We start from the raw sequence: 22,868 nt of genomic DNA on the forward strand, positions 1-22,868 counted from the left end.
CTCCTCCTCTCCCAACCCGCGCGTCCCCTCGCGGCCGGCGCCGTTAGGGTTAAAAGTTACCTCTCGGTTTCTTCTGCCTGCAGCCCCCCCCCCCCACCCTCGGGGCCGGATGATGTAACCCCCTCCCCGCGCCCTCCCCGCCCCCCTCCACCATGTGACACTTTAATTAATAATAGCGCCGTCAGCACAACAAACGCACAACACAAGGAGAAACTTGGTGTCCAGGGGAGGCCCCCGGCGACTGGAGCGCGGCGGAGGCAGGCGCGGAGGCCGGAGGCAGAGGAGGCGAGGGGCGGCCGGACGCGGGGAGGGAGCAAGGCGAGCGGTCATGTGCCCGTGCCCCCTGCACCGCGGCCGCGGCCCCCCGGCCGTGTGCGCCTGCAGCGCCGGCCGCCTGGGTCTGCGCTCGTCCGCCGCGCAGCTCACGGCAGCCCGGCTCAAGGCGCTCGGCGACGAGCTGCACCAGCGCACCATGTGGCGGCGCCGCGCGCGGAGCCGGAGGGCGCCGGCGCCCGGCGCGCTCCCTACCTACTGGCCCTGGCTGTGCGCGGCCGCGCAGGTGGCAGCGCTGGCGGCCTGGCTGCTCGGCAGGCGGAACTTGTAGGAACGCGGGGCTTCTTGGTGGGGCCGGAGCCGAGACCCAGCCGGAGCGAGCAACAGGTACGCGAGCTAGCGCCAGGGCGCGGCGGCTGGGGACTGGAGACGTGAGGCTGACTTGGGAGCCGGAGAGCCGCAAGTTTGCGGCTTCCCATCTTCTCTGCTCCCTTCTCTCGCAGGGATCTTCTTCCCCTTCTTAGACAGTCCCCATCTCTCCTTCCATGTACCAGGTCCACCGTTTCTGCCCCTTGTCTCCAACTCCTCTTAAGCGCATCCTGCCACTCCCTCCATCGAGGGGCTTTGGGAGGACTTCAGCCTCCCTAAGTCCCACCAACCCTTCAAGCAAACACACAGTGCAAGTAAAAAAGTGTGCTTGCTCAGAGAACAGAGTTACAAGCCACGCCAAAGAATTATCATCTATCGCGGTTTCAAGACGAGTCCTCAGTCCTCTTCCGGCGGCCTGCCATTCCTACGAGCCACCGTCTCCATCACCTCCGCCCCAAACCCTGTTCTCCTTCAGTGTCCCTTCTCCAGTTTCTGTAGCCCTTCCTCCGGTGCCCGGAGCGCATGTCGCGACTTCCTCCCCCTCCAGGTTTCAGGCCGGCTCCCTCTTTCTCCCTAAAACTTTGCACTTTTCCTCCGCTCTGCCAACTTCTCTCCTTCTCCATTGAGGTGTCCCATTCAAGGAGTTCGGCCTCCTCTTCACCAAACGGAGGGAGTTGAGATGAAGGCGATGTCCCCAAATGAGCGGGAATCTGAGGCTCTTAGGGAAACTCCAGGGGAAGGCCTTAATGAAAGAGCATTCATTGAGCTTTTTCTGGGTGCTAGGCCTTGTAGTTGGAGGGAATGTTTGAGAGCCTGCAGTATGCTAGGCACAGGATGGTGATGGGGGTGCGTAGTAAGTAGTGAGCGCCTAGCATGGTTGGTACCAGTGGAAGAAAGGTACTGGGCATCTACTGTGCGCTAAGTCCTTGGGTTGGGGAATTGCTGAGCACCAGCTGTGTGCCTGGCACTGTGCTAGGCACTTAAGGGGAGACAGCAGGTCAGGACTGTCTTTTCAGGTTCTGGAATGGAGAGGAGAGCTGCAGAGAATGGGGGTGGAGAGAATCAGGCTGAGCCCACCACAGGTGGATCTAGGGCCGGAAAGTGAGAAAGCCAGCCCCGAAGTCACGGCCCGCAGACGCCAAACGCTCGGGTCGCGGCCGAGCCCCGCGGTGCGCCAACACCCTGGGAAGCTGGCGCGGCGCCTGCAGGGAGAGGCGGCAGCCGGAGCGTGGGGGGTGGCAACGCCCGGGGAGCTGCGGGGGTGCGCGGGGTGTGAGCCGGGAGCGCGGGTGACAGATGTCGCGTGGGCCGGCGCAGCCCCGGCGCTGGCGAAGAGAGGTGCGCGCTTCGGGGCGCCCTCTGCACGGCTCCCGGAGGTCCCATTCGCTTCTCCCTCTCGCGAAAAAGAGACAGGGAGCTACCCTCGGCTGCAGGGGGCCGGGCGGGGGCTGCCGGATCCTGGGGGCAGGAAAAAAATTTTGGATGGGGCACGGAGTGGGGGGGGGGCGGCAGGAAAAGGAGCCAAGAAAAAGACGCGAAGCCCAAAGTGTGTAATTTAGGGAAAGGCGTAAAGAAGGTGGGAGAGGAGGCAGAGACCAAAAAAAAAAAAAAACAAAAAAAAACGGCGGCGAGACGAGGAAAGTCGAAGAAGCTGGAGAAAAAGAGAGACTTCCTGGAGAACAAGACAGTGGGAACGTGGATGAGAAAGATGGGAAGCGAGAGGAACCCAGTGGAAATGGGGAGGAAGGTTAGGACATCGTTTCCTCCAGTCTTGGGGTCCGGGCGAGGTTCGAGAAGCGCTCCCGTCTCAGGATTGGACGGTGCGGGATGCTGGGCGTCCCACCCCCGGGACGGAGGGCGCTCAGCCAGAGCCCGACTGTGTGTTCGCTTCGGGGCCGGGGGATGCTCCCGGGGTCCTCAGGAGAAGGCTGCCGCCGGGGAGGTGGCCCGAGACCTCCGCGAGGGCGCGCGGGGCGGACGGAGCGCGCCGCTCTGCGCTCGGGCGAGCGGGAGGACCCATGCCACCCGGAAGGGGGACGGGGAGGAGTTTGGGAGGAGTTTCGCTGGGGTGGTGTCGGCTAAGCATCGTCTCCGCGGAGTTTATTTCCCTCTCCTCACTCTATTTCTGCCGCAGAGTCTCGTGCTGCGTCCCGACTCCAGGCCACCTCCTCAGCACATCCCTGGGTTCTCCTCCCGCCTGTGTGTCCCTGCCGGGTGTCCTCAGCAGTCACACCCTTCTAGGGTCCTTCCTCCTTGTGTGCCCCGACCCTAGGATGCCCACAACCCTCTCAGATCGCCTATAGAATGGTAGAGTGTATACCACTACCATCCCAGGGTTCGCTGCGCTGGGTCTTCCAGGCTTGGCTCCCATACCAAGGACTTGGCTTCTCTCCCTGCTATCCACCACTCGGGCCTTTCTTGTGCTTTTGGCTTAACTGGGGGAAACCCATATTTGGTTAACCTCTGGTAAATTAGGAAGTGAAAAGAAATCCCCTGGGGAAAGTCGGGTTTTTTTTTTTTTTTTTTTTTTTTTTAGTTCTGTGTGTGGTCCTCTCCACATTTCCTACCCTGGAGGAGAAATGGAAATGCTCACAGGGTACCTTAGGGGTTTCAGGGAGGCCTGAATCCTCCATCCACAGCAGACCATTCTCTTAGGCGTTAAAGGCAAGCTTAGCTATACATAGGACAGCGGTTTCAACAAAGTGGTCTGGAGCTTCTACTGTGAGCCACCAATACTTTTCTCAGAAGTCATCATTAAACAAAGAGCCAACCTCCCCTCCAAGACTCAGTTTTCCCATATGTAATGTGGGGACAGTAACAGTACTTAAATGCATAGGTGTTGTCAAGAGGGTAAAATGAGGTCATATACAGAAAGCTCCAAAACAGCTCCTTGTGCATCAAGAAGGGATTGTGCATTTAATACCTGTGTTTGACTATGATTGTGCATTTAATGCCTTTTTTTTCTGAAAGTAGACAACATTTTGCCATTGTCCTTGCTGGTGGTTCCACACTATTTCTACTTGCCATTTTGGGGAATCAGGGCCACACGGGCCCAGATAGTATATTGGTGAAGAGCATGGGTTTAGGGATCAGATGAAAACTGGATTTAAGTCCCAGCCCAAGAACTTCCTGGCAGTGTGACCTTGGGTAAGAACCATAACCTCTCTGAGCCTTTATCTGTAAACCTCAGCTATATCTCTGTCAGGATTGCTGGGAGGTCAATAAGAGGTCATCCATTTCAAATGCCCAGTGCAGTGCCTGACACTTAGTTCAATCCTTAGAGGATGCTGCTGCTGCTGCTGCTGCTGCTGCTGCTGCTACTGCTGCTAAGTCACTTTAGTCGTGTCTGACTCTGTACGACCCCATAGACGGCAGCCCACCAGGCTCCCCCGTCCCTGGAATTCTCCAGGCAAGAACACTGGAGTGGGTTGCCATTTCCTTCTCCAATGCCTGAAAGTGAAAAGTGAAAGTGAAGTCGCTCAGTCCTGTCCGACTCTTCACAACCCCATGGGCTGCAGCCTACCAGGCTCCTCCGCCCATGGGATTTTCCAGGCAAGAATATTGGAGTGGGGTGCCATTGCCTTCTCTGTTAGAGGATGCTATGAAATGGTTAATGCCATTCTTATTGTTTCAGAGGGGAAACCGAGGCAGAGAAAATCCACCTGAGTTGTCCTGAAGGATCAGGGGCAAAGTCAGAACTCACATTGGAGGGTCTGTCTTTAGGGACCTTCACCTGGCCGCCCCTCAGATGACTTGAGGGGTGCAAGGGAGGAGAAGATAGTGAGCAGCAAGCAAAGGGGGTGGTGAGCCTCAAATTCCTGCACTAGAGAGATTCCCTTTCTGAGAGAGCCTCGGGGGAGTGGGGGGTGGGGGAGGCTCCCTGGAGGCTGGGGAGGCCCGGAGGAGAATGGGTGTGTTTTAACCAGTCACTGCTCCAAAGATACAGGAGAGGGAACAAAAGATGCTTTATGGTAAGCGCTGGCTGGCGGAGGCGTGCTAGGGAGAAGTGTGTGCCCTGGGAGGGGGAGGGGAGGGGAAGAGAAGGAGGAGGATTCTGGCAGGGGGAGGGGGCTAGGGGTGGGCAGAATCTTGCCTTAGGACTAAGGAGAAGTGGAAAAAGGGGGACTCTTGCACGCCCAAGAGGCGACGTGGTCAGCGGCAAGGAAGATAATGGGCCAGCAGGAGCCGGCTTTAATGAATTAATGACGGTCTGGCTTGCCCGCCAGACATGCTAACTGGTTCTTGGCAGGTACTTTGGGGATTAAGTGGTTAAACCTGGAGGCACATCCCTCAGGCTTCCCTCCCAGGCTGCACCCCTGCCAGAATGACTTTTAGAGCTTGAAAGCCTCGGCGGGGGAGAGGGAAAGGAGGGAACAGAAGGGAGGGAGACAGCTGTTGGGGAGGACCACCCCCACCCCCTAGAAAGGGGCCAGATGTGCAGGACTGTGGTAGCCCTCCTGCCACATGGTCCCTGTCTGGAGTCACTCGCTTGCCTGCCGAGAGGCCAGGGCACAAGTGACTGAGCTGTGGATGTAAACACAGCCACACCCGGGGTTAATTAAATACACCTCCAGATGTGGGCTGGGTGGATTTGGCAACCGCAACTCTGGTTGTTGAAACGTCAGCTTTTGAGACCTATGCTGGTTCTCAAAAGGGAGGACGCAGAATAGTGAGGGCTTCGGTTTCCCTTCTGGTCATCACTCTGTGTGGTAGGATTTCACCGGAGCAACGAGCTGCCCCACACTGTCCCCAGCTCATGGCAACTTGCTTGTGGCATAGTAGATACAAAATAACTATGATGAACACAGTATATGAGTCATTCAGAAACTGTCAGATGAGTATTACTGTTTCCCAAATTCAGCTTCTTCCACTCATTCACCTAGTAATTCTTGAGTTCCTGCTGTGTGCAGGGCATGATGGACACAGAACGACCAAGACATTAGAAGCCCCTGCCTCTCATGGAGCCTACATTTTAGGGGAAAAGTACAGATGATAAATCACTAAAGATTGTTCCGGTTACAACTGCTGTGTAACCAATGACTCCAAAACTTAGTGGCTTAAAATGACTATTTGAGGGCCTTCCCAGGTGGTCCAGTGCTTACGAATTTGCCTTACAATGCCTGGGATGCAGGTTCAATCCCTGGTCTGGGAAGATCCCACATGCCAGAGCAAATAAATCTGAGCGCCACAACTAGAGAGTCCGTGTGCTGCAATGAAAGAGCCCACACAACGCAATTAAGACCCAGTGTCCTGCAACTATGTCCCGACACAGCCAAATAAATCTTTAAATAAATATTCTAAACTATTATATACTTAAATTGATATTTAAATATTATATATTTAAATAAACATTAAAAAAAACCCCACAACTATTTGATTAGGCTCAAACATTCTAAGGGTTAGAAATCCAAACAAGGCATAGCAGGGGTGACTCGTCTCTGTTCCAGGCTGACTGGCGGACTGGAGTCATGGGAGTGGGATCTTCATTTATATAAAGGTATGGCTGTTGAAGCTGGGTATCGGCTGGGACTGCCAATCAGAGCATTTATACTCAGTTTCCTCTTGTGGCCTGGGCTTCCCCACAGCATAGCAGCCTCATGGTAGATGGAATCTGACCCCGTGTCTTAGAACTCCAAAGGCAGACGTCTCAGAGGGCCAAATGGAAGCTGCTTTGTCTTTTTTGACCCAGCTTCAGAAATCACTTTGGTCGAAGGACTTCCCTGGTGGTCCAATGGTTAACACTCCTCACTCCCAGGCCAGGGAGCCCGGATTCGATCCCTGGTCAGGCAACTAGATCCCGCATGCCTCAACTAAGACCCTACGCAGCCAAATAAATGTTTTAAAAAGAAAGAAAGAAATCACTTTGATCAAAAGCAAGTCACAAGTCAGTCTAGATTTAGAGGAGAGTGGAATTAGATCCCACCCCATGAATGGCAAGGTTCTAGAATAGCAAATAGGAGAGAAGATATTGTGGCCATCTTTGGATTATGCAGTATAAACACAGAATTTTAGAAAGTGCTGTGGGCTCTGAAGGTAACGCACAGAGATAGTGTACAGGCAGGCCTCAGAGATACTGTGGTTTGGTTTCAGACCACTGCAATAAGGCAAATCGTGCATTTTTTTGGTTTCCCTGAGCATGTAAGAGTTACATTTACATTATACTGTAGTCTATTAAGTGTGCACTAGGGTTATATCTTTAAAAACAATGTGCACACCTCAATTAAAAAATTCTTTATTGCTAAAAAATGCTGCTGACCATCATTCGAGCCTTCTGTAAGTTGTAATCTTTTTGAAATAACCACATCAAAGATCACGGATCAAAGATCCCTGTGACAAATACAGTCATGATGAAAGAGTTTGAAATATTGCAAGAATTACCCAAATGTGACACAGAGACATGAAGTGAGCAAATACTATTGGAAACCTTGCATCAATAGACTTGCTCAACGTGGGGATGCCACAAACCTTCCATTTGTAAAAAACAAAATCAACTGTGAATTCTCTGACGTACGCCTGTCATAGAGGGAGCGTGGTGCTTTCCTACCTGCAATGGATGGTGACGGCCACTCGAGGAGAAACCAAGAGACCAGTGACTTGAGTGATGAGGAGCCAGCCGTGTGGTGTCTGGAAGAAAGGTGTTCTGGGGAGGTGACATTCTGCACTGTGTGTTTGAGGAAGAGAAAAACGAGCAGTGGGCGAAGACCGCATGAACTAGGGGGAGAGGAAGTCAGGTGGCAGACAGGCTAGATCAGGCCATGGTAGAGAGGGTGAGTTCTGCTGTAAAGGGAGTCATAAGTGCTGACAGCACAGGAAGAGGTGCTTTATAAGCGGAGGATTAGATGTGATGCAAGAAAGAGAACTGGGCTTCCCTGTTTGCCCAGTGGTAAAGAATCTGCCTTCCAGTGTAGGAGAGTCGGGTTTGATCCCTGTGTCAGGCTGATCCCCTGGAGAAGGAAATGGCAACACACTCCAGTATTCTTGCCTGGGAAATCCTATGGCCAGAGGAGCCTGGCGGGCTACAGTACGTGGGATTGCAAAGAGTCGGACACAACTGAGCAACTGAGCCCACACCAGACATCAATAGTGTGTATATGTCAATCCCAATCGTCCCATTCATCCCAGTCTGCCCTTTCCCCTTGGATATCTATACATTTGTTCTCTACATCTGTGTTTCTATTTCTGCCTTGTAAATAAGATGGTCTATGCTGATTTTCTCAGACTCCTCATTTATGCATTGATATATGGTTTGTTTTTCTCTTTCTGACTGACTTCATGCTATATGACAGTCTCTAGGTCCATCCATGTCTCTACCAATGACCCAATTTCTTTCCTTTTTATGGTTGAGTAATATTCCCTTGTGTGTGTGTGTATATATATATATGTACGTATACACATATACATATACATGTATGTATATGTATACATACATGTTTATGTGTATGTATCAGTTCAGTGCAGTTCAGTCGCTCAGTCGTGTCTGACTCTGCAACCCCATGAATCGCAGCATGCCAGGCCTCCCTGTCCATCACCAACTCCGGGATTTTACTCAAACTCATGTCCATCGAGTCAGTGATGCCATCCAGGCATCTCATCCTCTGTTGTCCCCTTCTCCTCCTGCCCCCAATCCCTCCCAGGATCAGGGTCTTTTCCAATGAGTCAACTCTTCGCATGAGGTGGCCAAAGTATTGGAGTTTCAGCTTTAGCATCAGTCCTTCCAATGAACACTCAGGACTGACCTCCTTTAGCATGGACTGGTTGGATCTCCTTGCAGTCCAAGGGACTCTCAAGTCTTCTCCAACACCACAGTTCAAAAGCATCAATTCTTCGACACTCAGCTTTCTTCACAGTCCAACTCTCACATCCATACACGACCACTGGAAAAACCATAGCCTTGACTAGACGGACCTTTGTTGGCAAAGTAATGTCTCTGCTTTTTATTATGCTATCTAGGTTGGTCATAACTTTCCTTCCAAGGAGTAAGCACCTTTTAATTTCACAGCTGCACAGGGTGATAATATTTTTTGGGAGCCCCCCAAAATAAAGTCAGCCACTGTTTCCACTGTTTCCCCATCTATTTCCCATAAAGTGATGGGACCAGATGCCATATTCTTAGTTTTCTGAATGTTGAGCTTTAAGCCAACTTTTTCACTCTCCACTTTCACTTTCATCAAGAGGCTTTTTAGTTCCTCCTCACTTTCTGCCGTAAGAGTGGTGTCATCTGTATATCTGAGGTTATTGATATTTCTCCTGGCAGTCTTGATTCCAGCTTGTGCTTCTTCCAGCCCAGCGTTTCTAATGATGTACTCTGCATAGAAGTTAAATAAGCAGGGTGACAACATACAGCCTTGACGTACTCCTTTTCCTATCTGGAACCAGTCTGTTGTTCCATGCCCAGTTCACATGTATATATACATGTATGTATACATATACATGTGTGTATACATATACATGTGTGTGTGTGTGTGTGTGTGTGTGTGTAGAAACCACATCTTCTTTATCCATTCCTCTGTTGATAACTATTTAGGTTGTTTAAGGTCTGAGAGATTCTGGTCCCTGTACCGGCTCTCTGATGACCAACCCTCAGTGCCCTTAGACGGTTGTGGATACAGGTTGGATTTCCATCACCTAAGAACTTTCACCATTCAATTCCGTATTGTCTTCCCTCCCTCCTTCCTGCCCTAAACTGGTGCCCCTGCTATTGGGTGGGGATCTCTGTTTTGGGCCAGGTCAGTGAGATGTGACCTTCCAGTAGCACTGTACACCAGGAAACGAGAAGGCTCCTTTACCTGCCCTGTGGAGAGAAAATTGACTACTCCACAGACTATCACCATCTCTAAACTTTTGCTCCACACGCCACGGACTTGGGCAAGATGGAATTAAATAGCTTTGGGAAACTTTATGTAATAAAGTTTATTACCTTTTTAGGAAAAAAATAGCTTTTTTTCTTGATTATGAAAAATATTACAAGCTCATTGTCAAATACTTGGGAAATACTGAATAAAGGAACATTTTAGTCGATTGTTTTTATCTCGCTACCCATTGTTAACATTTTGATAGATTTCTTTCCATTTAAAAAATAAATGCACTGAGGGGACTTCCCTGGCCATCCAATGATCAAGATCCCATACTTTCACTGCAAGGGGCATGCGTTCGATCCCTGGTTTGGGAACTAAGATCCCACATGTTACATGGCATGGCTGAAAAAAAAATGCACTGAGAAGTAGTTTAACAAATGGAATCCCTGTAAATACATTTTCTGTAATCTGACTTTGTCATTATATCATGGACATTTCTCCATGTTTTATGGTATTTTCCGTGACACACTTCTTAGAGGTTACTTAGGATTTCTCTGTTTGGCTCTTCCATCATCTGCCTTCTCACTCGGCTATTACTGGAGGTTTGGATCGTTTCCAGTTGCCATACAGAACGTCCTTGGGTGTCACTCTTCAGGGACATCACAGAGATTTTCTTAAGGCCCACAGGTGGAACTTTGGTATCAGAAGTGTACGTAAATATTCTTTTATTATAAAGGATGTCTAAGGAGTATAAAATCTTGTGGGTTCTAGATAAATTCTGCCATTTGTTCCCATTTCTCATTTATGTCACCGGCCACTATCCGTAATGTGGTTATCGCTTGACTCTGGAGCTGGCTGTTGCCATCCTCAGCTAAATCTGTGTTGTGTTTTTATGGAATATTCTCCATAGAGCACACCTCTAGCTGTTGTTGGAGTGCGTAAGTGTGATGACTGCTGGCGTGCCCCTCCCAACTTCAGGAAAAGGCTACAAGTCATAGCAATGTCACCAAGTTTGAAGGACTTCTCTGCCTGCCGGGCTGTACTTGTCATTATGGCACCACGTTCATCTGATATTCTTCGATTTGGCACAGGGTACTTAATAAATACTGCAGGATGCTAACATAATGATGGCAGGGAATCTTAGACAAAGTGATTTTGGAGGGGTCTTCTGAGGATGGGAATTTTCCAGGGGCCATGAGATAGTTAAGAAAAGGTACCATTTTCATGGGTTTCCGAGGTGGTGCTAGTGATAAAGAACCCCTCTGCCAGTGCAGGAGACATAAGAGACAGGGGTTCGATCCCTGGGTTGGGAAGATCCCCTGGAAGAAGGCATGGCAACTCACTCCAGTATTCTCACCTGGAGAATCCCCACGGACAGAGGAGCTTGGCAGGCTACAGTCCATTGGGTTGCAGAGTTGGACACAACTAAAGCGATTTAGCAATCAGCATGCACCATTTTCAAAGACAGCCCAGACTGAAAATGTTTTAGCCTGTTAGCGCATTGTGGAACCTCACTCTTGATTCAGAAAATTGAACTGCTAGTAACTGTTTATCTAACTCACCCATATTTTTTGCCGACGTAGGACAGCTTGGTGGAAAGTGACGTGAACTTTCAAGTCAGTCTGACTCTCAGGTCAGGTCCTAATCTGCCATTTCCCACTTGTGTGACCGTAGGCAGGCCTCTCTACCTTCTGAGCAGTATAAGACGTGTCACTGATGTTCAGAAAATGGTATAAAGTGGTAAATGATAGTGCAGTATATGTGTTCTTGTTTGGTGTAAATTTCAGTCCATGGGCTCATATTCAATGTATGGTGGGAGCTCTTAAGGGAATTCTCTGAGCCTTCTGCGCAAAGGAATTGCCAATCCTGCCTCCTCAACCCTGTGGATCACCAACAGCCTTCTTAAGTCACTGCACCAGGGCAGGGGGAACCTCCAGACCACCACTCCCCAACTGTCCTAGGGGACAGGACTCCCCTACTCTCCTGGGGGACACTAGCCCTGGGGTCCCCAGGGGACCCCAATTCATCACTTATCCCCAGCACCTGGCATGGTGACTGGTACAGAGTAAGCATTCACTAACTACTGAATGAATGGATGGATGAGTAAATGAATCAATGAGTTGGGGAGAGGCCTAGTAAATTTGGGACCCCCCCCAGAAACGAGACATACAATTGGCTGATTCATACTCCTTTATTCATCTCCCCCACTTCAGAGAGAAATCATAGCTCTGATCTGAGTCTCAAAAAATCTAGGACCCCAAGAGATCACTGTTCCAGAAGCATAGCCAGAGCTAGATAGGACTTTGGAAAGCACCAAACCCAACTCCTCACCTTATAGATGATGAAGCTGAGGCTCAGAGAGCTTCTGAGGGTTAAAAGGATGTGGGCTTACATGCCAGCTGTCCTTGTCTAAGAATACCTTCATGTCTAGGCAGAGATCAAAACCTGGTGGTCTCCTGGCTGAAACTGGCCTTCTGTTGAGTTTTATTTGACTTGCATGCTTTCTCCCCAACACTTACAAACCAGGCACTTCCATATAGAAGCCCACATTTTCCGTTTTTCTTGAAAAAATGGAAAGATCTGACAATACCAAGTCCCATGTGGCAGTGAAAGGCTGCAGATGAGCATCAGAAACCTCTTTAGATGGGACACAAACTGTCCAATGACTGTGGCCCCTCCTGCACTGGATCTGATGCGTTTAAATTGACAACCCCTGATTTTGGAGACCACCCCACCAGAGGTCCCTTGATGCATAGACACACCCACACATGCGTCCCATTTTAAATAAATGAGATCATTCTGGTCCTGCTGTTTGTAATCTGCTTTTTCCCCAATAAAAAAAATAGGTTGCTGAGATGTTCCCATGTCAACAGAGGTTTTCATCATCTCTTTTTATGGCTGCCTGGTGTTCAGTTGCTTGGATGGACCACGATTTCCTTATTTGGTCATTTCCCCAGGGATATTTACACTGTTGTCATTTTCTGATAGTTCATAAATGAGGTTTAGTGAACATTCTTGTTTGAACAACTTTGCAAAAAAAAAAAGTGAAGTTCCTAGAGGTGAAGTTGTTGAGTGAAAAAATGAGTGTGTGATACCGTGATGCACGTGGTGAGATTGCTGTAAGAAGGATCTGCACATTTGATCTGGCGTCAGTTCTGTGCTGTGCTACTCGCGGCCTCCCCAGCTTCTCAGTGCTTACCCTTCTGGACATCGAGTGAGCTTGGCATTCAAGGCCCACCTGCCAGAACTTCATAGTGGGTGGAGCTTTGAGCTCTGTGGGCTCTCTCCACAGACTTTATGTGATCACTAACTGTTCACTGGACTTCCCTGGTGGTCCAGTGCTTAAGAATCCGCGTGCCAGTGCAGGAGACACAGCTTCAAATCCCTGGTCCAGGGAGATTCCATATGCCGCGGGGCAACTAACCCCGTGCACTGCAACTCCTAAGCCTGTGCTCTAGAGGCTGTGCTCTGCAATAAGAGAAGCTGCCACAACGAGAAGCCCGTGCACCACAACAAAGAATAGCCCCCGCTCACCACAACTGGAGAAAATCCCGCACGGCAACGGAGACCCAGCACAGGCAAAAAATAAATACAGCAATTAATTAAGAAACACTGTTCACGGATAGAATTGATAACTATTCACAGATAACGGGCAGCAGACAGATAGGCAGAGAGAAGCAAACACTTCTTCCAGGAGCTGCCAAATAAATGGCCACTTCCTTTCTCGTACACCCTAAACCTAGCCTTCTGCTCTGTTAGTCCCCTCAACCACTGTCTCCTCAGAGCCCAGTGTTCCTAACTGGCCAGCATGAGTGACACAGGTGGAGATTTGAATGATAACATGGACCAGAGCATCTTCCCTCTAGGAGGATTCCACTTGAAGAACTTTGTACCCATGGTTCTTAGACATTAGGACCTACTACTGGTACCATTTGAACCCCATGGTCACAATCAACTTGTTGAAACCAGAGATGAAAGAGTGGGTAATAAGGACTACTGTAAAGCACAGGGAACTCTACTCAATACTCCGTAATGACTCATATGGGTATAGGGTCTAAAAAAGAGTGTATAACTGATTAAAAAGCAGAGCATCACAGCAAAACATCACTTTGCTGACAAAGGTCCATATAGTCAAAGCTATGGAGAATCCCATGGACAGAGGAGCCTGGCAGGCCACAGTTCACGGGATCGCAAGAGTTGGACATGACTTAGCGGCTAAACCACCACCACCATGGTTTTTCCAGGAGTCATGTATGGATGTGAGAGTTGGACCATAAAGAAGGCTGAGTGCTGAAGAATTGATGCTTTTGAACTGTGGTGCTGGAGAAGACTCTTGAGAGTCCCTTGGACTGCAAGGAGATCAAACCAGTCCATCCTAAAGGAAATCAACCCTGAATATTCATTGGAAGGACTGATGCTGAAGCTGAAGCTCCAGTACTTAAGCCACCTGAGGCGAAGAGCCGATTCACTGGAAAAGACCCTGACGCTGGAAAAGATTGATAACAGGAGGAGAAGGAGACAACAGAGGATGAGATGGTTGGAGAGCATCACCAGCTCAGTGGACGTGAGATTGAACAAGCTCTAGGAGATAGTGAAAGACAGGGAAGCCTGGCGTGCTGCGGTCCATGGGGATCACAGAGAGACACGACTTAACGACTGGAAAACAACAATAATAACTGATTCATTTTGCTGTACAGCAGAAACTAACACGACATTGCAAATCAACTATACTCCAGTAAAAATCAATTTTAAAGATTAAACAAAAAATCCCCAAAGATGGAAAAGTTGGGAAGTTACTACCATTATTCATGTGCTCAGTTAGCCACTGTCGCTCGACAGGTTGAATTGAGCACCTACTGTGTGCCGGGCATGCTGCTGGGCCCTGAGGAAACATGATCAAGGGAGAGACTTGGTGTGTACATGCACAGAAGGTGTCCTGGGTGGCTCGGGGGTGGAGGTGAAGGCGGCTTTCTTTTTATTTCTATATCCTTCTCTGCTATTTGGAACTTCGGCTGGATGGCATCAGTGACTCAATGGACATGAGTTTGAGTGAACTCCGGGAGTTGGTGATAGACAGGGAGGCCTGGCGTGCTGCAATTCATGGGGTCGCAAAGAGTTGGATATGACTGAGCAACTGAACTGAACTGAACTGAACTGAACTTACCACATATGCAAACAGCAAGAACAAAAAAGTTTTTTTTTTTTTAATTTAAAACTGGGACCCCTTAGGAGGGAACCCAAGAGTCCTAACTCTTCTCTGATGTAGGGAAAAGGGAGTGAGACTTCTGTCCCATCTAAAGCTGCAGTGGGATTCACAGCTCCCCACCTGCCATATCTCAGCCCAGGCAGGTGGGGTCTCCAGGCTTCCTGTCCCCACCTCCACCCCAACCCCGCACCTCCACTCTGTGGGTGCAAAGTGGAAACAGGGACATTGAAAAACAGAAGTTTCATGAATCTCCCCAGTTGTGAGCTTTGGTTGTGAGTCAGCATTTGAGAAAATGCTTTATGAGCCAAGTTTGAAGAAGAAAATCCCAGGGGCAGGACAACTGGGCTCATAGCGGGTGGTGGACTATGTTTTTAAACTAATTTTAAATTGTATAATGACTCCTTGCTCCTTGCAAAAAAAAAAAAAAAAGGGAAGTAAATAATATGGAAGAATATGGAAGTACAGTATATAGAGAACTGTAGTGTTCTTTTACTCGGCCCCTAAAGCTACGCCCCTGGTGTAACTTTCAGTCTAGATGTACATATAACCACAGTAACAATCATAATAACAAATGGGTCGGTGCTTTCAGTCCTAACATCAACACAATGAGATTCAACATACTGCCCCACTCCTTTTCCATATAAGGAAACTGAGGCCCAGAGAGGTTACTAACTGGCCCAAAGTCACACAGCTTTTAAATGTCTGAATCAGGATTCCAACTCAGGTATTAAGCTCCAGAGTCTGCGCTCTTAACCATTAAACTCTTTTGCCTTTCTGCAATACTTTTTATATGGATATATAGATAGGTATAAATGTCTGTGTATACACATACACAAATACACATATTTGTTAAAAGAAAAAAAAAAGACCTGGGCTATTTGCTCTTTTCAGTTAAAAATCATAGCCAACTTTCTATCTCAGTACATTAAAAAAATTTTATTTTGTATTGGGGTATGGCCAATTAACAATGCTGTGACAGTTTCAAGTGAACAGTGAAAGGACTCAGCCATACATGTATCAATGAGAGGACTCAGCCATACATATACATGTATCCATTCTCCCCCAAATCCCCTCTCATCCAGGCTGCCACATAACATTGAGCAGAGTTCCCTATGCTATACAGTACGTTCTTGTTATCCATTGTGATCCATTTTAAATATAGCACTGTGTACATATCCATCCCAAACTCAACAATTCCTTCTCCCCATCCTTCCTCCATCTCCTGGCAACCACAAATTCGTTCTCTAAGTCTGTGAGTCTGTTTCTGTTTTGTAAGTGAGTTCATTTGTATCGTTTCTTTTTACATTCCACAAATAAGGGATGTCATATGATATTTCTCCTCCTCTGTCTATCTAATTTAGATTTACCTCTTTCTAACTTCCATGAGGCTTGTTAGTCCAGTCTCCTGTCAGTAAACACATAGGGGACTTCCCTGATGGTCCAGTGGTTAAGAATCCGCCTGTCGATGCAGGGGACACCAGTTTGATCCCTGGACTGGGAACTAAGATCCCACATTCCTTGGCACAATTAAGCCTGTGCACTGCAATAAGAGAAGCCACCTCAATGAGAAGCCCACTTGCCACAATTGGAGAAAGCTTGTGTGCAGCAGTGAAGACCCAGCATAGCCAAAAATAATAAATAAATAAAAATAAACACATGGGTTGTTTCCAAATTCCAGATTTGTAATAAATTGCGAATTTGTTACAAATAACGCTGGAGGGGACATCCTTAGGTACACTCATGTGACTACTTCTGTGGGCTAGTGTAGGGTGTCCAATTTAAAATCCCCTAGAAGTGTACGCACAGAAGCGAAGTGCCCACCCACTGATTGTGGGACGTGGTGATGTGATGATGTGCCCGCTGGTTTTTTCATGCAGTGCAGAGAGGTGCTTCTGATGTTTGTCCTTCACTGTGGATACCAGCCTGCAATCAGGATGCCAACTGGTACAGGAATTTGTCCATTTAGCAGCCCTGGGAGAGCCTTAGACTCATTATTGGCTCAATGATTTATAGGTAGGAAAAGTGAAAATCAGTTGCTGGTTCTAGTTTTGCAAGAAAACAATACCGTTTCTTGCCTGATGCCACCTTTTTTTCCCTTCATCATCTCTACTCAAGTATCAACACAGTCTCGGTTGTCACAACTCTCTGATGCAGTTCCCTGCTCATCAGGGTCTCCTGTTTGAGCCATACCTGTCACTGTCCTTGAGCCTTGCTCAGCCTCTTCCCCACCTAAACCATTTTCCATTCTTCCAAATATAGGGAAAAAAACTTCCCATGTATTTTCAAGACCCAGATGAAATCCTGCTTCCTCTCTGAAACTTTCCTGGTGATATAACCGCATCCCGATTTCTAGGCTCTACACACACCTGCAGACAATGGTCTTTGGCAGTCCTGACCTCTGGTATTTCATGTCTTCCCCAGTAAGACTGGAGGCCAGTTGAGGGCAGAAACTGAGCTTTTTCTAGAGCAGGGAACAATGCTTATTAGTACAAAGTCACACTTGATAGCACACAGTAGGTGCATTCTCTCTTTACTTTCTTTTAAAAAAAAAATACTTATTTTTTTATTTGGCTGTGCCAGGTCTTAGTTGCAGCATGTGGGATTTAGTTCCCTGACGGGGGTTTGAACCCAGGCCCCCTGCATTGAGCGTGTGGAATCCTAGCTGCTGGACCACCAAGGAAGTCCCCCCATCCTTCTTTTTTTGTACTGGTATTTAAGGCAGCATAATTGCCTTAGGCTAATATGCAGGGTTCCACTGACGTTGGCTCTATAGATGAGTATGACTAGGCACCAACAAAGTAAGATTTTTAGGAGTTACAGAAGCTGGTTTCCGTGAACTAAATCAAGCGTGTTTCTCAGTTGTGTTGACAGTGACTCTGAATCTGTATTCCGTGAACACACACAGCGGCTAAATAGAACGCCTTCTGCGCTTGTGCCCTGATGAGACAGGAGGGGAATGGGGTTGGGGTGGTGGTTGGCGGGCTGCAGGGATCTTCTCCTTCTACCTGAGCCGGTCAAAAGCAAAAGGTTTGAAGTTGCTGGTTCAGATCCTTGTGACCCTCTGATACGGATGCACTGGGTTGGCCAAAGAGTTCATGGACAAACCCGAACCGACTTTTTGGTCATTCGAATAGCTTGTGGGGTCCACATGATTGTGACTCCCCTCTTTCATACAGTTCTATGTATTGACCAGGGTCCAAGTAAGGGCAGAGAGCACCCCCAAACTGAGTTATCAGAGGAGAGTTTAGTAAAGGTTCGATGGCAACATGTGGGCAGGGTTTAGGAAATCTGTGGGGGTGTCTGCAGTCCCGTCTCCACCACCATGCCCCCACCCCTTCCTGGCAGGCTGGCCTAAAGGTGAGGACAGGAACCAGGAGCTATGGCAAGAGCTTCCTGGCAGGCGCTCTGGCCGATCTGTGGCCCTGTTTGTGGCCCCATGACTGCCTTCTGAGAACTAGACCCTGCAGGAGGCCACAGGCCCAAGTGAGCCTGTTGGTGCAGTTCAGACAGGTCAAAATCCGGGACTGCTGCCTACCTGAAGGTCATCAAGTGATCTTTCTCCTACCGCATGTGGTTTGTAACAGGCACAAGGCAGTTTCCCTACCACCTGCTGTAGAGGAACGTGTGAATTGTTTTTGTCTCCTCTGCTAACTCTCCAGCCTCATCTCTCCCAGGGCCCCGTGGCCCAGTCTTCACTTGAGCCTCATCAAGCTCCCCGACCTTGTCATGCTACGTCATTCCTCCGGGTCCTGTTTCTTCTCCGTTCCTCCTCCTCCTCCTTCCCTTCAGCCCCCTCCCCCTCCCTCTACTCCCTCTCCCCCTCCTTATAGCCTTTTAAAGTGCACAAGTTGGGACTTCCCTGGTGGTCCAGTGGCTAAGACTCCACACTCCCAATGCGGAGGGCCCCAAATTCAATCCCTGGTCAGGGAACTAGATCCTGCATGCTGCAACTAAGATCTGGCACAGCTAAATAAATATATAAATGAATAAATATTAAAAATAAACTAGCAGTCTGGTGGCTCAGATGATAACCTGGTTATCTGGTGGCTCTGGTTGGGAGGATCCCCTGGAGAAGGGAATGGCAACCCACTCCAGTATTCTTGCCTGCAGAATCCCATGGACAGAGGAGTCTGGCAGGCTACAGTCTATGGGGTTGCAAAGAGTCAGACATGACAGCAACTAACACAGACACACAGCGATCTTTTAAAAAATAAAGTGCACATATCAGTGGTGTTTATTATATTTCCAGAGTTGTAAGGCCATCCCCCAGTCAAATTTAGAGCATTTTTATTTCCCCAGCAGAAGCCCTGGACCCATTAGCATTTACCCCCGCAACTGTTTACATTTCCTGCCAGCCCTGGGTGACCATGAATCTGCTTTTTGTTTCTATAGATTTTCTTATTCTAGACATTTCCTATACATGGACTCATACAATATTTGTCCCTCTCGTGTCTGGCTTCTTTCATTAGCATCATGTCTTTCACAGTTGATCTGTACTGTAGCATGTATCAGTGTTTCTTTCCTCTTTATGGCCAAATAATATTCCACTGTATGGAAATACCCCACTTTATTTATGCATTCATCAGGTGATGGGCCTTTGCATTGTGTCCACTTTGGGGCCATTAATAGATAATGTTGCCCTGGACATTTGTGTACAAGTTTTTCTGTGGATGTATAGCTTCCACCCTCTTGGGTTTGTACTATTTTTTCAGCCCTGCCCAGAATACCTTAACTTGGCTAATTCACTGGTATCACTCAGTACTCAGCAGGGGTCTGTTTGCTCTTTCTCTGAGGGCTTTTCTCAGACTCGTCCTCCTCCCTCACAAGCTACCTCTCCTCTGGTCCCTCATAGCCCACGCTCATCCAGGTTGCAGGCTCTTCCCATGACCCAGTCATGACTGATTTCATCCCATCTTCCCTTTGTTGGCCTCTGAGCCCCTGAAGGGTAAGAACTGTATCGCTGGATGTTTAACACCTTAGGTTGTGCTTGGCATGTTCATCAGTGAACAAATGGACGGATGGGTGGGTGGATGGATGAAGGCAGAGACTGTCCTACAAGTCTGCCTTGAAGATGGATCTATGAAATGAAGAGATGAAGGTCCTGTTTCCTGACATGGAGGAGCAAAAAAGTAGTGTCTTTACATTCTCTTTTTTAATCACAGAAGATGCCTATGTAAAACCCATCTAGGTCTGAAAGCAGAGCCAGGTGTGTGTGTGTGTGTGTGTGTGTGTGCACTCACAAATGCATGTTTAGAGAAGGCTGCTATGTGGACAGGGCTTTGTGGGGAGGGACAGCACCAAGACCACCTTTGGGGGAACCTTTCTTCCCAAATCAGAGCTTTGGTATCTAGCAGCTCTCACCCATCCCCCTCCCTAACACACAGGGCTGGCTGTGCAGCAGTCCAAGGCGCTGACATCATCCCCAGCGGCTGTCTGCACGTGCCTACTGACTGAAATACAAATCTTTATTTCTGCAGGTTGGTGAAAACCCTGTGTCCTGGAGAAAGCTGGTTCCTGTTTTCCCAAGGGGGAGCCCAGAGCTTGAAAGGCCACAGTTGGCACTTCGAGAAGGAAGTGGAGAATAAACACAGCGCCTGGAGCAATAGTAGCAACGAGGAACGGGACTGGGGAAGCCCTCTGGATGTCCAGCTGCAGACACAAGACACCCCAACACTATTTACATACAGCTCTCTATATATAAAAAAAAGAAAATATGAATATTACTACTCAGTGCATGCCTTGTCGAGGACGTGGTCCCCTCCCTTTTCTGCACCTTCCGATGTGAACTCTGATGCTCTTTCATGTCTGGGGGCACTGGAAGAGAGATGCTTACTGTGTACCTAGAAAATTTGCAAAGACTGGTGGGAGTTAGCCTCAGAGGCGACCAACTGCCTGGGAAGGGATGCTGGTGGAGGAAGAGGTGAAATGGCAAAAGGCAAAATAGAAAAAAAAAAGTTAGGAGGACCAGGGGCCGATGTCGTAGGGGCAGAGCCCGGGGACACCTCCATTTCTGTCTTCACAAATCCTAGCCTCTCTCTGTCTACCTAGATAGATGGCTAGTCCCACTGTCACATCAAGACAAAAGGCATTTCTTTTCCCTGACCAATCTGGTGTCTCTGGTGCTTCACTTAAATCTTGCTGGTGCTAAGCGTGTTCTTGCTGGTGCTGCCATGGTGTTCTGTTGCCAGACCCGCAAGGCCAGGGAATGAGAGAGATGTCTATTTTGCTGTTTCGGATTCTATTTTAAAAGGGATCAGTCACAAAAGTGCCACTTGAGAGTCTTTTCTCTTTCTTTGCGTGGGGATGAATATCCAGAGGTGTTTTGGAGCAAACCTTGGGGTCTGGGAGGGAGGAGGTGGACGCTGATGGCACCGAGTGGCTTGCTGGTCACGAGGCAGAAAGCTGACCTCACATGCGGCTTTTTTGCTGTCTCTTCCACCCCCACAAAAAGTATCCTGGGAGTTCAGTCCACAGCCTCCCCCACACCCCAAGGGGATTTCAGGGCTTAGGTTTTATGGATTAAAGAGCCAAGAAACAGCTAAGTTCTGGTCAAGGGTGATTTATAAGCCAGGGACGTTGGGGGAGGGAGCGGGGTCATTTAAATGAAATGCACCAGCATCTCACTGACTGAAGGTCTGATGTGTTGTTTTTTTTTTCTCCAGGATAAGCTACTATTTTCAGAAGTTTCTAGAAGGGCTAAAAAAAAAGAAAAAAGATGTGTGCTGGACTGAGACTTGGCTGCAAAGACTCTTCAGGGAGCAATGATTATTTTTTGCTTTCATTAAAAAAAAAATCCAACAACAACAGGTATTATTCCTCTGTGCAGGGTACACCCTACGGTTTTTAAAGCTGAGGTGGTGAGGCACCAGACTGTAGGTCCAGACAGTCATTCTACAAGGCTGGGTTTGCAAATCACCACCCAGTACCTGTGGACAGCGGGTGTCCTGGTCTGTTCTGCAGACACCCTTCCAAGAAGCCAGCAGAGGGATCATCTGTTTTAAGGGCTGAAACAACAGTTCTTTCCCATGGGCTTTGCTGAAAATTACCAGGTCCTTTAGAATGCAGGAGCTTTCAGTGCTGCTGCAAACTGGGAGCTGTCTCTTTCTTTGAAAAATAAGTAAGTCCATGCCTTATGTTTTTCTAAATAGCCCTTTAAAGAAACGTGCAACCCAGAACTGCTGAAGGTGAGGGCAGCTTCCCCTCTCCTCCCCGACAGCTTGGAACTCAGCAGAGCCAAAAGGAAAGCTTGTTTATAGATGATTTGTTTCCCTCATGGCTGGAGCCCTTCCTGCAGTTATGTTTACAGGGGATGGGTGTGTAGGCACAGTCGTCAGAGAGCGGCAGGTGACATCCCCACCAAGCCGTGAACTCAGAGAAGGCAAATTCACTAGAATGAAATGAAATACAGCCTCTGCTTTGTCAGTCACTTTCCTAGGCAGATGCTAGACTTTCCAGCTGACCCTTTTCTGGGGAGGGGGTTTTCATCACCATAGTTGTTCTTGATCACAGCTCTCTGCTGCTTTAAGGCTGCACCTTCAAGACCACAGTGGGGATGTGCTGACCACCTGGACACAGGTTAAAGGTCAGAGAATCCCCTTTTTTGACCCTGACTAGCTTATGACATTTCCACTGGAGGATACACACTCCAAGTGCTGGGGTTTGGGGCAATTTTCATTTCAATGAAGTCACACTGCTGAGAGAACTGGGCACCCAGGACCCTCCTGATGGAGCTTTACAGCCAAGTCCCTTGTACATATTCTCTTGTATTATTAGAAACTGTGTATTTATCTAACCCTGGCTTTTTCTTGCACATCATTAATTTGAGTGCATTTCTCCACTGCCCCGATTTTTGACAAGGGGTTGTTTTTAATGCTTGTTTTTATATGAGATTTGACTTCTTGATGGACATTTGTATTAGGAAATTGAAGCATGATATATATGTATATATTGTCTCCACCGTCTCTCCCGTTGCATTACTTGGATTGCATGAGATAGTGGGGTGGTGTTTTTTTTTTTTAAATATTTCCACAGCATGCAAAGTGCTGGCACCATCCCTCCCTCTCCCCCTTCCCCACCCCCTTGCTTTTCTCTGGCTGCCAAGGAGTCATTGATTTTGATTAGCTGCACTGCAGAGCGTCTGTGAAGAGAGAGAGAGGGAGGGAGGCTTTGAAATAAATTTTAAAAAAGACCTCATATCAGGTTTCAGCAGACAGCAGTGAGAGAGA

General features: G+C 48.3%; 1 protein-coding gene across 1 annotated transcript; it reads left to right on the top strand.

Annotated features, from left to right (window-relative positions):
* Positions 1-202: 202 nt before the first annotated feature.
* On the top strand, positions 203-20,366 carry HRK (harakiri, BCL2 interacting protein). The gene is made up of 2 exons (XM_086348051.1): positions 203-660; positions 20,121-20,366. Exon 1 carries the CDS (start codon positions 329-331, stop codon positions 602-604), a length of 276 nt encoding a protein of 91 aa, XP_086204177.1. The 5' UTR covers positions 203-328; the 3' UTR covers positions 605-660; positions 20,121-20,366.
* Positions 20,367-22,868: the final 2,502 nt, after the last annotated feature.

The sequence above is a fragment of the Bos grunniens genome, chromosome 17 (genome assembly GCF_055505025.1).
Source record: "Bos grunniens cultivar Pamir isolate PY7600 chromosome 17, Bosgru_T2T1.0, whole genome shotgun sequence".
Lineage (NCBI taxonomy): Eukaryota > Metazoa > Chordata > Mammalia > Artiodactyla > Bovidae > Bos > Bos grunniens.

Excerpts from the sequence above, each read along its gene's own strand:
- HRK (XM_086348051.1), top strand. The coding sequence starts at position 329 with ATGTGCCCGTGCCCCCTGCACCGCGGCCGCGGCCCCCCGGCCGTGTGC.